General features: G+C 38.6%; 1 protein-coding gene across 1 annotated transcript in view; it reads right to left on the bottom strand.

Annotated features, from left to right (window-relative positions):
* Positions 1-2424: 2424 nt before the first annotated feature.
* Positions 2425-13948, bottom strand: part of MSR1 (macrophage scavenger receptor 1) — an 86804-nt gene continuing 75280 nt past the window's right edge. The window contains exon 10 of the mRNA XM_028099800.2: positions 2425-2844. Within this exon, the coding sequence (XP_027955601.1) occupies positions 2711-2844 (134 nt within the window). The 3' untranslated portion in view covers positions 2425-2710. The remainder of the gene's footprint in view (positions 2845-13948) is intronic.

The raw sequence follows: 13948 nt of genomic DNA, 5'->3' as shown, positions 1-13948 counted from the left end.
TGCACACTGCATTTATTTTGATGCTAGACGGCTAGATAAATGGAATGCAATGATTCTGGTCAGGTGGTCTTTCTTTTTTTCTTCCCTCTTTCCCTTATCTCCTTTCCTCCCTCCCTCCTGTCCATCCTTCCCCAGATCACTGCTTCTTGAAGGAGTTAATGTCATTCACCATTCCAAAGGAAAGCTCCCAAATATAGTGGCACAGTTAAGCTCTTTTCTAGACTAGCTTGAGTTTAGTACAGTAAATCAATTACAAAAAGGACTTTATTGGTTTTAAAGACACAAATGTCTAGATTTAGGTGGAAAACCAGTACCCATATAGCCTACATCAATACAGCATGTGCAGCCCATAGGCACTGATCCTAGACATCTCAAATAGGCTGATATGCAAAGGATTCTTTTTCTTTTTCTTTTTTTAAAGAATTTATTTATTTGTCAGAGACAGAGAAAGAGAGAGAGAGAGTAAGTGAATACAAGCCGGGGGAGTGGCAGGCAGAGGCAGAGGGAGAATCAGGCTCCCTGCTGAGCAAGGAGCCCAATGCAGGACTCGATCCCAGGACCCTGGGACCATGACCCGAGCTGAAGGCAGACACTTAACCAACTGAGTTACCCAGGTGTCCCTGCAAAGGATTCTTTAATACTGTCTTCTTTACCATATAAAGGAAATACCTAGACAGTGCAGTTGAGCCCAAGGAATTAATAACCAGCTGAATGTAGAGCTAGGGTTTAGAGACAGTTTGTTCAGATTGTGAGTCTATTCTCTTAGTCACAAAATTACATTGGAGAAAAGTAGAAGACAAGTACTTAACAAGTAGAAGAATGTAACATGACAAAAGAGCATTTTCAGGAGGCCATTTCCAATAGTTCCAATTCCAAGAGAACATTTTTGCTTTTGCAAGTAAGAGGCAGGGAATCTACTCTTGGGTTACTATTTGTGAAGTGAGACTTCAGGAGTTGAAAGAAATGCATAAGCCCATTTTTTTGCTTATCACCATTAAAGAAAGAAGAGTAGAGCCATTCTAGACTAGTACTACTTTCTTTTTTTTTTTTTTTTTTTTTTGAGAATGAGAGAGAGAGAGAGAGAGAGAGAGCACATGAGATGGTAGGGTCAGAGGGAGAAGAAGACTCCCTGCTGAGCAGGGAGCCTGATGTGGGACTCGATCCCTGGACTCTGGGATCATGACCTGAGCCGAAGGCAGTCGCTTAACCAACTGAGCCACCCAGGCGCCCCTAGACTAGTACTACTTTCTAATCACATGCCCCTCTGGGTTGGGGGCTTAGGAAACTTCAAAAGTATATTCTTCTCTAACCTAGATTTATATTTGATTGGGCTCCAGTAGTAATCACTGGTCTTTCTGCCTGTATACATAGACAGCTGGGGACAGGCACTGGGTTCCAGCTGACCTTCCACACTCTAAGATATACCCTGGTGATGGGCTGACCATTGGTAAGGTACTGTTTTGGCATGCTCAGGGTCACTGACCCTTGAGGGCTACAAATATCTCTCTGTCTCTTTCTTTGTCTCTTTCTGGTTGTAATTGTTGATGGACTTCATGAAAGACTTCAAAGAAGCGTAGTTGAAACTAGCTTCTATGCTCAAGATATTTGCATGCTGTTATTTAAAGTGGAGCAATTTACATTTAAAAATGTATTTACATTTTAAACAGTGTCCTAGAATGATGATAAATATTCAACTTAATTTAAAATGCACATCAAACTGAGCTCCATGTTGAAAGGACATTTTTGATCCACCAATTATCAAGATGCATATAGTGATGGGGGGCCTGTGCCTTTTCTCAGATGCACTGCTTTTTCTAACTTAAGGTTCAGTAAAAAGAAACAAACAAAAACTGTCAATACATGACCATGTAAAATAACCATGTTGTTTTTCTTAATCATCATATTATTACTGACCATGTGAAACCTAAGTTTTTCATCATCCCAGAATATATCATAAACCTTGCTACCTAACAGCCAAGTTATTGCGCATTCAGAGATTTTGATGGCCAGGATAAAATGTTTCCTCAAAAATGTATGGTTAGAGATTTTGCAAACTTGGCACAAAAAAACTCAACTCTTCCCAGTCCTCTCATTATTAAGAAAGTAATTAAAATCAATTAGATTACAAAGACAAAAATGACAAAAACTGTCATCCTGTGAAGAGCTCAATTGAAGTCCATGATTGGAAGGTGTTTCCATTATCCTTGGTATTTGTAATCTAGAAGCCTTAAACTTTGGAATATTCCATTTGATGTATGTCATATTAGAAGTCCCATTTAGAAACCAAGGAAGTTGAAATGGTTCAAATATAGATATATAGCAAGCATGAAGGTGTTCAATATGTTTATCCAGTGATTTTAAAATATTCCTTTTCTTTATTTTTTTTATTTTTTTAAAAAGATTTTATTTATTTATTTGACAGAGAGACACAGTGAGAGAGGGAACACAAGCAGGGGGAGTGGGAGAGGGAGAAACAGGCTTCCCACAGAGCAGGGAGCCCAATGTGGGGCTCGATCCTAGGACCCTGGGACCATGACCTGAGCCAAGGCAGACGCTTAACGACTGAGCCACCCAGGCACCCCAAAATATTCCTTTTCTTTAGACAAGATTCCTAATCTCTTAAATATTCACTGAACTGATTTCAATGGAGCGAAATAATAAAATCATTTTGCAACAATGATTTCATAAAGGTGAAAGAAAATATGATATATTATGAAGTACAAGTGACTCCAGCATCTTCAGCGTGTGAACAGCCTCTCACACCCCATTGTCTAATTTTACAGTCTTCGATAGATGATTCTCTCCCAAAACAAAATACTTCATTCAGCCAAATTGGACCAGTACCTGCAAAAATCAGATACAAATGCGTTAGTAAGTCTGACTTTAGGGTTTATATTTGAGTGGGATAAAACCATTAACTTAATTTAACAACAAAGTATCGATCATTATATACAGGTTCTGTGCTTTCTGTTAGGATTCAAAAATTAATCTCCTGCCCCAGAAAACTTTATATTCTGTCAATGTGTGAACTACTAAAGTACAAAGTGATAAGAGCTATAACAAAGATACATACTCAGCTCAGTGCAATCATAGATAAAAGACTGATCGGTTTTAACAGACTGGTTTTGCTTTTAGAAATAAAGGAAATAAGCTTTACTGATCATACATATATGCCGTGACCTGATGGTCTGAAGGCATCTGCACCAGGCATTCTCTGCAACGTTACGATATACTGGAGTTCTTTCCTTAGCTTCCGGGATTTTGCCATTTACATGTGCCTGGTTTACTAGATATGTTATCTATTTTTAATTAAACTAAGACTAATACAATCAGCAAAGGACTTACAAACTATCCTGAAAGAAGACCATGGATTATTAATTGCAAGCACAGGCAGACAACAACAAAATGGCAGAGCTAATACTCTCTTATCTTGAACTCTTCCTCAGACGCATTAGAAGGGAAAATGGCTGTCAGCAGTAGGCTACCTGGGAGATATTTAGCCAATTAAATACACAAACTTAACTGCCACTCTCAAGATAAGGACATTATTTTATCAATGAATACGAAAACAAGTGCTTTCTGAAAGGCATCCATGCATGCCAAAAAGAGTTCATTTTAAAAATAATGTGTGGAGGGGTGCCTGGGTGGCACAGTCGTTAAGCGTCTGCCTTCAGCTCAGGTCATGATCCCGGGGTCCTGGGATCAAGCCCCGCTTCTCCCTCTCCCAGTCCCCCCTGCTTGTGTTCCCTCTCTCGCTCTCTGTCAAATAAATAAATAAAATCTTTAAAAAAAATAATATTTGGAAATATTTTTCTGGTATTCTCTGAAGATTTTCTGCATGTATCATATATAAAAGTTCCCCTTTATTTTACACTTAAGACAGAAATGGAACCTTTGAAAAACTTCTAAATGAAAGATTGCATTGGGTTTTGTTTAATATATATCATGCAAACCTCCTGATGAGTTTTCAAGAACATTTCATGCCATCAGGAAACAGATGATTTAGCAGCTAAACTTCAAGAAACCCCTTAGCAAGACTGGTGGATGGTAAATAAATATCTTAATCCTGTCAGCATAATAATACATTTCTTCAATTTGGATCAATATGATGTTGAAAGGTTCTCTTTTGGTCACAGAGCTATAGAAAACCTATTTAGAAATAACTTCAGCTCACAAACAGACCCTGTGTAGCTATGAAACAGTGTTAGATGAAGACTTTTTTTTCCAAAGAGGCATCTATAATGGCATATATATAATGACATTACTCTTGCTGATTTTTCAAATATTCTGTGAGTTCAATAAGCAAGAGTTTATGTACATGGCTGACAATGTGCATAATTATATAGTAGTATGTGCATATATGGAAAAATTACAAATACTGGGAATTTTATAACCACTATGTGGACAACATTTGGCCTAACCTTAGAAAATGGACAGAGGTTTTCCATGTATAAAAAAGAAGTTATTCCATATAGTGGGGGCAGCATGAAAAGGCTTGATGTATTATAACAGTCAATGGTATCCTGGCATCTAAAACGCAAAGTACATTAATGAGTGGAGAAGGACTCATTGGGAAGGCTGGATATAAAGTCAGGGCCATGTTTTACAATATTCAGAATTTTATATTATGTCACAAAAGAAATGATGTCATCAGAGCTATATTTTAGAAAATATAGGTCTGACAGAAATGTGGAAGTTGGATTAAAGAAAAAAAAATCTGTAAACCAGAAGGACAGTTAATAGGATGTCTGTGGAGAGATTTTCTTTGAAGACTCATGTTTTGATTTACTCTTAGATAGGAAATTTGTATTTCCACCTCTAAAATACTGTATTCACTTAATCTTTAATGATTTGTTCCTTTACTAGAAATATCCAAACATGGGACAAAATTATATTTAGGTTTATGTGACCAAGGTAATTAGGAACTTTGTATTGTTCATTTCATATAATAGTAATTAAATCATTCGTGTCCAAACAATGTTTCTATTAGAAAAGAAAGGTTTTCCCAGGCTGATCAATTATAAAAGTAGTAACCCGGAGAGCTCAAGTATCTTTTTTTTTTGAAATGTTTATAACAGTATTGAGCCCTTTTTGGCTTGAAATGTTAAGGCAAATAAAAAGGAAAAGATTAGGGGAATATAATCTCAAAATCAGAAACCTTACAGGAATGCTGTTTTTGTTCCCAAGTTGCTTTTACTTGGTATAACCTAGTCTCTTTTGTGTCTTTGTGTTTGTATGAGTGAGTGTATTTGTGCATGTCTGTTTCTTTTTTTTTTAAGATTTTATTTATTTATTCATGAGAGACAGAGAGAGAGAGAGCGAGAGAGAGAGAGAGGCAGAGGGAGAAGCAGGCTTCCCAAGGAGCAGGGAGCCCGATGCGGGACTCGATCCCAGGACCCTGGGATCATGACCCGAGCCGAAGGCAGATGCTTAACCATCTGAGCCACCCAGGCACCCATCTGTTTCTTTTTTAAATAAAGTTTATATAAACTTTTTGGGAGCTCCACAAGGTGACTCAAAAATATAGGCAAATAATCAATTGCACAAATGGTGAAGCTCCTCCCATGTGAATGTAGTAGAGAGCCCAAACAGTGGGACATTTATAAATTGTACTTCTTAGATGTGTAGACAAACAAACATAAATAAAACTTTTGGTTAAAGCAGGACTTGGTCATAATGGGAGCACAAGAACAGTCTGGCTGTCTGGCCTCTGTACCAGGACACTGTGATGCTTTCACTCCTCATTTTGTAGATCAAGTCACTGGATTTAGACCTCAGCAGTGCAGAAGTTTTACAACCCGGGAGAAGGGAATTAAGAATGAGAATCTTCCCAGTGACCGGAGCACCAGCAGGGGCATCCCCACAGGGGCAGAAGAAGATAGATTTTATTTCGTCAATTAACGTGCTGACATGTGAACACAAATTTTTAGAAACAGCAGTAAAGAAATTCATGAATGTGAGAATACCAAAGCTGTAGTAATAATAATGAGCATTTAAGCCCACTCTGAAGAATTTATGACACGGCTGAAAACATTCAAAGTACTTTTGATCTGGTACCTCATTGAATCCTCAAATGACCCTCAAAAGTTAAGTGCTTTCAAAGTGCCATTTTACCGTTGAGGAAAGGGAAAATCGGGGAGAATAAGTAACTTGGCCCAAGGCTATGTAGCTAATACAGGATGGAACCAGTATCCCCACCCGGTGTCTGCTTAGAGCCAGGGCTTTTCATCAATGATTCATGCAATCCCCTGCGTTCTCAGATTCAGTCATTCAACAAATCTGTTTTTGAGTGCCTACATAAGTGATCAAAATCGAAATCCATTCATTCTTGAACTGACTTCCTTGTGAAGCCTTCTGTTTTAGGTAGAGGCAGCAACTGAGGTCACGTAGGTCATTAGCAGCAGAGTTGCTACTTGCATCTAGAACCTCCAGCCCCTATTGCAGTGCCTTTCCACCAAGAACACACGGATAGGATCAATTCGCTGTGCAATTCATTAAGTCTGGTGTTTAGTGGTGTGGAGAAGATTCATAGGGAACACCCTAGGCCTTTCACATATGGTCTTTAAAATTTACATCTTCTAATAACCCTGGGAAATAATGGCAATTATCTCCATGTAACAGGTAAATAAACTGAGACTCAGAAAAAAATGTATGCTTTTCTCAAAATAACAGAGAATACAACCAAGGAACAGAACATGATGACATTTAAAACTTGGTGCTATTCACTGACAACACAGAAGCCCAAGTAGAATTATAAAAATAATTTTCCAAGATTTGTTTTTATTTTTACATTAATACCTTCAGGACTATTGAGCCTAAGGGAAAATTTATTTAATATGCATTTTCCATCTCATTCCAAATTGTTTTCTGTGTTAAAAATTAATTCAAAGGTAGCATAGAATTCATAAAATTTTACTTTCATGTAAACCCCAAAGATTAAAAAACAAATTTGTTTTTATTTCTTTACATAATAACTATTACTCAAGGATGTTTGGCATTGCTGCTTTCCTTCTTATTTGCCTCTGAACTATCTTTCCAGCTCATGGGAAACTATGCAAAATTGAGGTGTACAGTTTAGATGTTTTTTAATTTTCTAATCCTATTTATTTATCATCCATCTATCTACCTACCTAACCATGTATGCATCTACAATTCTCTTTACAATTTGGGGGCCGGGGGGAGGGCAAATTGATGATTTTGTGTTTCCAAAAGCACACAGCTATCAATGTGTTGTCCATGACTCCTGGAATTTCATGAGCTTGGTTTGTGATGCCTGAGAATATGATTGACCAATGATATCATATCCTCTTAATCTATTTAAAAAAAATAACAGATACTGATATCTATTTCAAGGATTTGAGATTTTTTAATCTGATCTTCAATAACTCACTACTTTTCTGAAAAAAAAAAGTGATCATATTCATGAGCCAGAAAGATGGTACAGTGATGAGATTTGAGATTAGCTGCTGAATAGATACGTGAAGAAGCAAAAACCACTGTTGGTTAAAAGTCTGAATGAATTTTAATTAAATCTAGTCATGGCTGGGTGATTTGAATCTGTATTTGAAGATTTCTAATTGGGAAGTGCTTTGTCAACCGCTTCCTCTTTGAGAGGAAAAAAAAAACATCTTTTTTGTGAGTTTTTTAAAATCAAAGGTAGAATAGGAATCAGAATTGAGGATGGGTAAACTTAGACTATAGTTCTAAATTCTAGTGTAGCAGTTTGGAGAAGACACTTATTTTCCCTGTTTTAGCATATAGGCAGAAGGAGGAGGTGGGTCTAAGGTTTCATTTACCTTTAAAATTCTATAATTCTAAGACTTTAAAGAAGCAAGCCCTTTACAAATGAAATTCTTAAGGATAAAGAACTTAGAAGGGCATTCTGTTGAGTGGAGACCTAGGTTAAGGAGGGAATCTTGACCCCTCCCCTACAACCACCATAACAGTTCTATAAGTTTGGGCAGGTTTTGTGACAGCTCTGCCAAGTTTACTTCCAGAAATTTCTCTATGCAAATTGGAGCTCTCATGTCTTTTCTCACAGGCACTGTGAGCACCAAATGAGATTATACAGTATGCGCTTGGTTAACAATACTATTCCATACTTAGTATTGTCTTTGTTACCATAAGTAACAAAACAGATATGTTAAGAACTCTGTGGACTCCAAATCAGTTTCCTTAACACCCGCTGTCTAAACATCTACATTTTAAAACTTCCAGTGTACAGGGAGCAGTCTGTAAGAATTTGAGTTCTGACCCATTGATATATTTTATATCTGAGATTGTTTTTACTCCCTTTCGCTGAAGGATAAGTTCGGAGGTACAGTTATATTTTTGATCTCCTTCAGTTTATTCTTGTATTTTTAAAAATTTCCATTTAGAAAATTGATTATGAAATATGAAAGGGGTATTAAATAAAAAAATATATTAAGTTTGGAGTTGTAGCACAAAATCCTGTAAACTTAGAAGATGGGCTAGTTGCTCCAGGTCCAACTGCAACTCCCTGCCTAGCACACAGGCTCAGACACACCTGGGACAAATGCCTGGAGGACCACTATAGTCTGATAAAGCTCATTCAAGTTTGCTACCAGGAGGCCACTGGGACAGAGACTAGAATGCCTGCATAGCGAGAAAAGTGACTCACTCCCCCTGCCCATCCCCATCCCCCCCATGCCGTGACAAGGACCAGAAACCTCTCCATGCTTCCTTAAATTTAACCTTTTTTGTCTACTCAGGAAAAAGAAAGAACATTCCACTGTATGCAAAAGGTGCATCCAAATGAAAGAACCTATTTAAAGGAGTGTGCTGTAAGTTTTATTCCTATAAATCATTTTCCTTGCAGCTGCAAAGTAATTGTTCTTAAAGCTAACAAGGATTATCTCTGGTAAGTCAGGCTTGCTATTTTAAAACCAGAAGAAGAAGAAAAAAAGAAAGTGGGGAGAAGGGAGAAAACTATATCCAGAAAATTGTGTTTTTTCTTTAAGGAGGGAATAACACAAAGGGTATAAGTTTAAACTTTTTTTCTTCTTGTTTTAGTTCCAGTAATAATGTATAATATAGTGTTGATCTGATTCTTACTTTCCCAAGAGAACGACAAATAATTAAAACCTGAATGTATCTCTCTCGTCCATTCCCTTACCCCTCCACTCATATTTCTAAGTTTCCTTTTTGGTCTCCATCCTGCGTTCAGAATTATCTTTTCTTTTCCTCCTGAGTGAAACCATAAATTAAGGTGGAGGAGTGAATAAACAAGGAGAAGTTGAAACAGCTTCACATAAAAAAAGGTTTGCCATGTCTAATCCCATATCAGCTTACAATAGAAGCCTGTTTCTGAAAATACAACATACAATGAAGCAGATCATGAAATTTATTTCTCAGGTTCTTTTTCTTCCGAACAAATAACCTCAGTTCTATTATGTCTCCCAGCTCAGCTTGCTTTATAATTTTAAAATTCTCATCATCATTCTTCAATTGTTTGGTGTGGAACTCTACATAGAGTTGATACAAGAGCAGATTTGTCTTGAGTAGAGTGGGGACACTGTTGGATTCCCCATATGGGACACTTTCAGTCACACTTCTATAGAGTAGAAAATGCATGTGTTGTGATGAGCACTGGGTGTTATACACAACTAATGAATCGTTGAACACTACAACAAAAACTTATGATGTACTATATGCTGGCTAACTGAACATAATAAAAAGAATTTTAAAAAATTCTAAATATTGTTAAAATACTAAAAAAAAAAAAAAAATCACATTCAACTCCATGACCCATGGAACATCACTGATGTCACAAACAATCTAATACTAATCTGACTGTTTCACCTTTCAAAGAGGATGGCAAATACGCTTGGAATTATGCAGCTGGATCTGTTGCTAGCACTGATCTCTTCCACTGTATGGAGCAATGGTAGGAGTCAGGCTTTTTGTTGGGCGCTTTCTATATGCCAACTCATTTAAGATTCAGAGTAAATCTTATGGGTTGCTGTTATTATTCCTATTTTATTGGGAAAAAAATCTATTTCCTTAGTTACAAAATTCTTAGTCTTTCCAATTCACTCTAGTAGGCACTTAAAAATGTGAAAGGAAAAACCAATTCAGGCACACCTGGTGGTTTCATTATAATAAAACTCTAATATAATGTATAGAATCACCAAGTGCTTCGAATACACAGCCTCACTAAAAATGGCCCCTCATCTTAGAGAAGTAGTCAGTTATCTAAAGAAAACTTGAGAGAACCTGAAAAAGATGGTGGAGGAGTAGGGGACCCTATTCCAATGAGCTGGATATCTACCGCGGAATTGAGCTGGATATCTACCAGACCACTCTGAACACCCATGAAACCAGCCTGAGATTTAAGAAGGAAGATCTGGATCTCTACAAACAGAATATCGCAGGTGGTTGGTTTCGAGGTATGAAGCAAGGAGCTGTGATTCTGCAGGCAGATATCGGAGGATAAACAGAAGGGGGAGGGAGCCAGCCATGGGGATCTTACACCACCAGTGAGTGAAACCCTCCCACGCTGGGGAAAGGGCACAGACTCCCAGAGCAGTAGTGACGGGAAACGACTTTAGGGCAGCCCCACGGACGGAAACCCGGAGTGGCGGGGCCACCTGTGTGAACTGTGGGTGGCTGGCAGTTTTAGAAGCACAGAAGGCAGAGATGTCCTGACCTGGAGGCAAGAACTGGAAGCGCAGCTGAGGGCTGCACAAGTTAGGACAACACAGTTTATAGCAGCACAGACAGAAACGGAAATAGTGTGCCCTGGAGAGCTCACTGAAGAACAGACTGCGATCTCTCTGCACTGAGGCAGAGGGTTGGAAATGATCTCTTCTGCTCTGACTCTCGGAAGAGATGCAGAAAGCTTGCCAGAGGAAAAAAGCCCCCCAAAAACCGGTTTCCATCAAGCCCATTCCCTGCCACAGAGGGCAGAGCAACTCTGCCCAAACAGGGTTGCCTGAGTAACAGTGTGGTAGACCCCTCCCCCAGAAGACAGGCTGGGAAAACAGGCCAGCAAACCTAAGGTCTCTATAAAACAGTTGCATCTTGCTTGGGTTGTGGTCAATAATTTGGGCTCTATATATTCCCTCAGCCACCCCTCAACAGAATGGCTAGGAGGAGGAACCCCCAAAATAGGAAGGACTCAGAAACTATGACTTATGCCACAGATTTACAAATGGATTTAGATATAACCAAGATGTCGCAGATGGAATTCAGGGTAGCAACTGTGAAGACAATAGCTAGAATGGAGAAATTAATTAATGGGCAGAAATGAAAGCTGAATTGGCAGAACTTTAAAATGCTATCAGTGAGATCCAATCTAATCAAATTATCTAACAGCTAGTGTAAACAAGGCAGAAGAACAAATTAGTGATCTAGAAGACCAATTAATAGACAATAAGGGAAAAGAGGAGGCCAGGGAAAAACAACTCAGAATCCATGAAAATAGAATCAGAGAAATAAGTGACACCATGAAACGTTCCAATGTCAGAATTATTGGAATCCCTGAGGGGGTGGAGAGAGCGAGAGGACTAGAAGATATATTTGAGCAAATTGTAGCTGAGAACTTCCCTAATCTGGGGAATGAAACAAACACTCGTGTCCTAGAAGCAGAGAGGACCCCTCCCAAGATCAAGGAAAATAGGCCAAAGCCCCGGCATGTAATGGTAAAACTCAGAAATCTTAGAACCAAGGAAACCATCTTAAGAGCAGTTAGGGGGAAGAGATTCCTTATGTACAGAGGGAGGAACATCAGAATAACATCAGGCCTATCCATAGAGACCTGCCAAGGCAGAAAGGCCTGGCAAGACGTATTCAGGGTACTAAACGAGAAGAACATGCAGCCAAGAATACTTTACCTGGCAAGGCTGTCATTTAGAATGGATGGAGAGATGCAGAGCTTCCAAGACTGGCAGAAATTGAAAAAAATATGTGACCACTAAGCCGGCCTGCAAGAAATATTAACGGGGGTTCTATAAAAGGAGAAAGACCCCAAGAATGATACAGAAAAGAAATTTACAGGGACAATCTATAAAAACAAGGTCTTCACAGGCAACATGATGATAATGAATTCATATCTTTCAATAATCACTCTCAATGTGAACGGCCTGAATGCTTCCATGAAACGGCACAGGGTTGCAGATTGGATAAAAAGACAGGACCCATCCATATGCTGTCTACAAGAGACTGATTTTGAACCTAAAGATACATCCAGACTGAAAGTGAAGGGTTGGAGATCCATCTTCCATGCTAATAAACCTCAAAAGAAAGCTGGGTAGCTATTCTTATATCAGACAAATTAAGATTTTAAACTAAAGACTGTAGTTAGAGACACAGAAGGACACTAGATCATTCTTTTTTTTTTTTTTTAAATTTTATTTATTTATTTGACAGAGAGAGAGACAGCGAGAGCAGGAACACAAGCAGGGGGAGTGGGAGAGGGAGAAGCAGGCTTCCTGTGGAGCAAGGAGCCCGATGTGGGACTCGATCCCAGGACCCTAAGATCATGACCCGAGCCGAAGGCAGACGCTTAACGACTGAGCCACCCAGGCGCCCCGGACACTAGATCATTCTTAAAGGGGCTATCCAACAAGAAGATCTAACAATTGTAAATATCTATGCCCCAAACATGGGACCAGCCATCTACATAAGCCAACTGTTAACCAAAATAAAGAGTCATATTGATAACAATACGTTAATTGTAGGAGACCTCAATATGCCACTCTCAGCAATAGACAGATCATCTAAGCAGAAAATCAACAAAGAAACAGCTTTGAATGACACACTGGACCAGATGGACCTCATAGATATATACAGAACATTCCACCCTAAAACAATAGAATACTCATTCTTCTTGAGCGCAAATGGACCTTTCTCCAGAATAGACCACATACTGGGCCACAGATCAGGTCTCAACTGATACCAAAAGATTGAGATTATTCCTTGCATATTCTCAGACCATAATGCTTTAAAACTGGAACTCAATCACAAGAAAAAACTTGGAAGAAATTCAGACACTTGGAAGCTAAAGATCACTCTGCTCAAGAATGTTTGTGTCAACCAGGAAATCAAAGAAGAACATAAACACTTCATGGAAACCAATGAGAACAAAAACACATCAGTCCAAAACCTATGGGATACTGCAAAGGCAGTCCTAAAGGGGAAATACATAGCCATCCAAGACTCAGTGGAAAAAAATAGAAAAGTACCAAATTCACCAACTAACTTTACACCTTAAAGAACTAGAGAAAAAGCAACAAATGGTGCCTAAGCCATGCAGATCTAATTAAGATTAGAGCAGAGATCAATAAATTAGAAACCAGAAACACAGTAGATTAGATCAACAAAACTAGAAGCTGGTTCTTTGAAAGAGTAAGATCAATAAACCACTGGCCAGACTTATCCAAAAGAAAAGAGAAAGGACCTAAATTAATAAAATTATGAATGAAAGGGGAGAGATCACGACTCACACCAAGGAAATAGAAACAATTATTAGAAATTATTATCAACTATATGCCAAAAAGCTGAGCAACCTGGATAAAATGGATGCCTTCCTGGAAACCTATAAACTGCCAAGACTGACACAGGAAGAAACTGACAACCTGAATAGGCCAATAACCAGTAACGAGATTGAAGCAGTGATCAAAAACCTCCAAAAAACAAGAGACCAGGGCCTGATGGATTCCCTGGGGAATTCTACCAAACATTCAAAGAAGAAATGATACCTATTCTCCTGAAGCTGTTTCAAAAAATAGAAACAGAAGGAAAGCTTCCAGACTCATTCTATGAGGCCAGCATTACCTTAATCCCCAAACCAGGCAAAGACCCCATCAAAAAGGGGAGTTGCAGACTGATAGCCCTGATAAATATGGATTCCAAAATCCTCAACAAAATCCTAGCTAATAGGATCCAACAATACATTAAAAGGATCATCCACCATGACCAAGTGGGA

This window comes from Eumetopias jubatus, unplaced genomic scaffold, assembly GCF_037043125.1.
Source record: "Eumetopias jubatus isolate StellerSeaLion01/CBP00866 unplaced genomic scaffold, mEumJub1_p1.0 scaffold_2, whole genome shotgun sequence".
Classification (NCBI taxonomy): domain Eukaryota; kingdom Metazoa; phylum Chordata; class Mammalia; order Carnivora; family Otariidae; genus Eumetopias; species Eumetopias jubatus.
The sequence above is the reverse complement of the archived record's forward strand: the minus strand, read 5'-3'. Positions and strand labels throughout refer to the sequence as shown.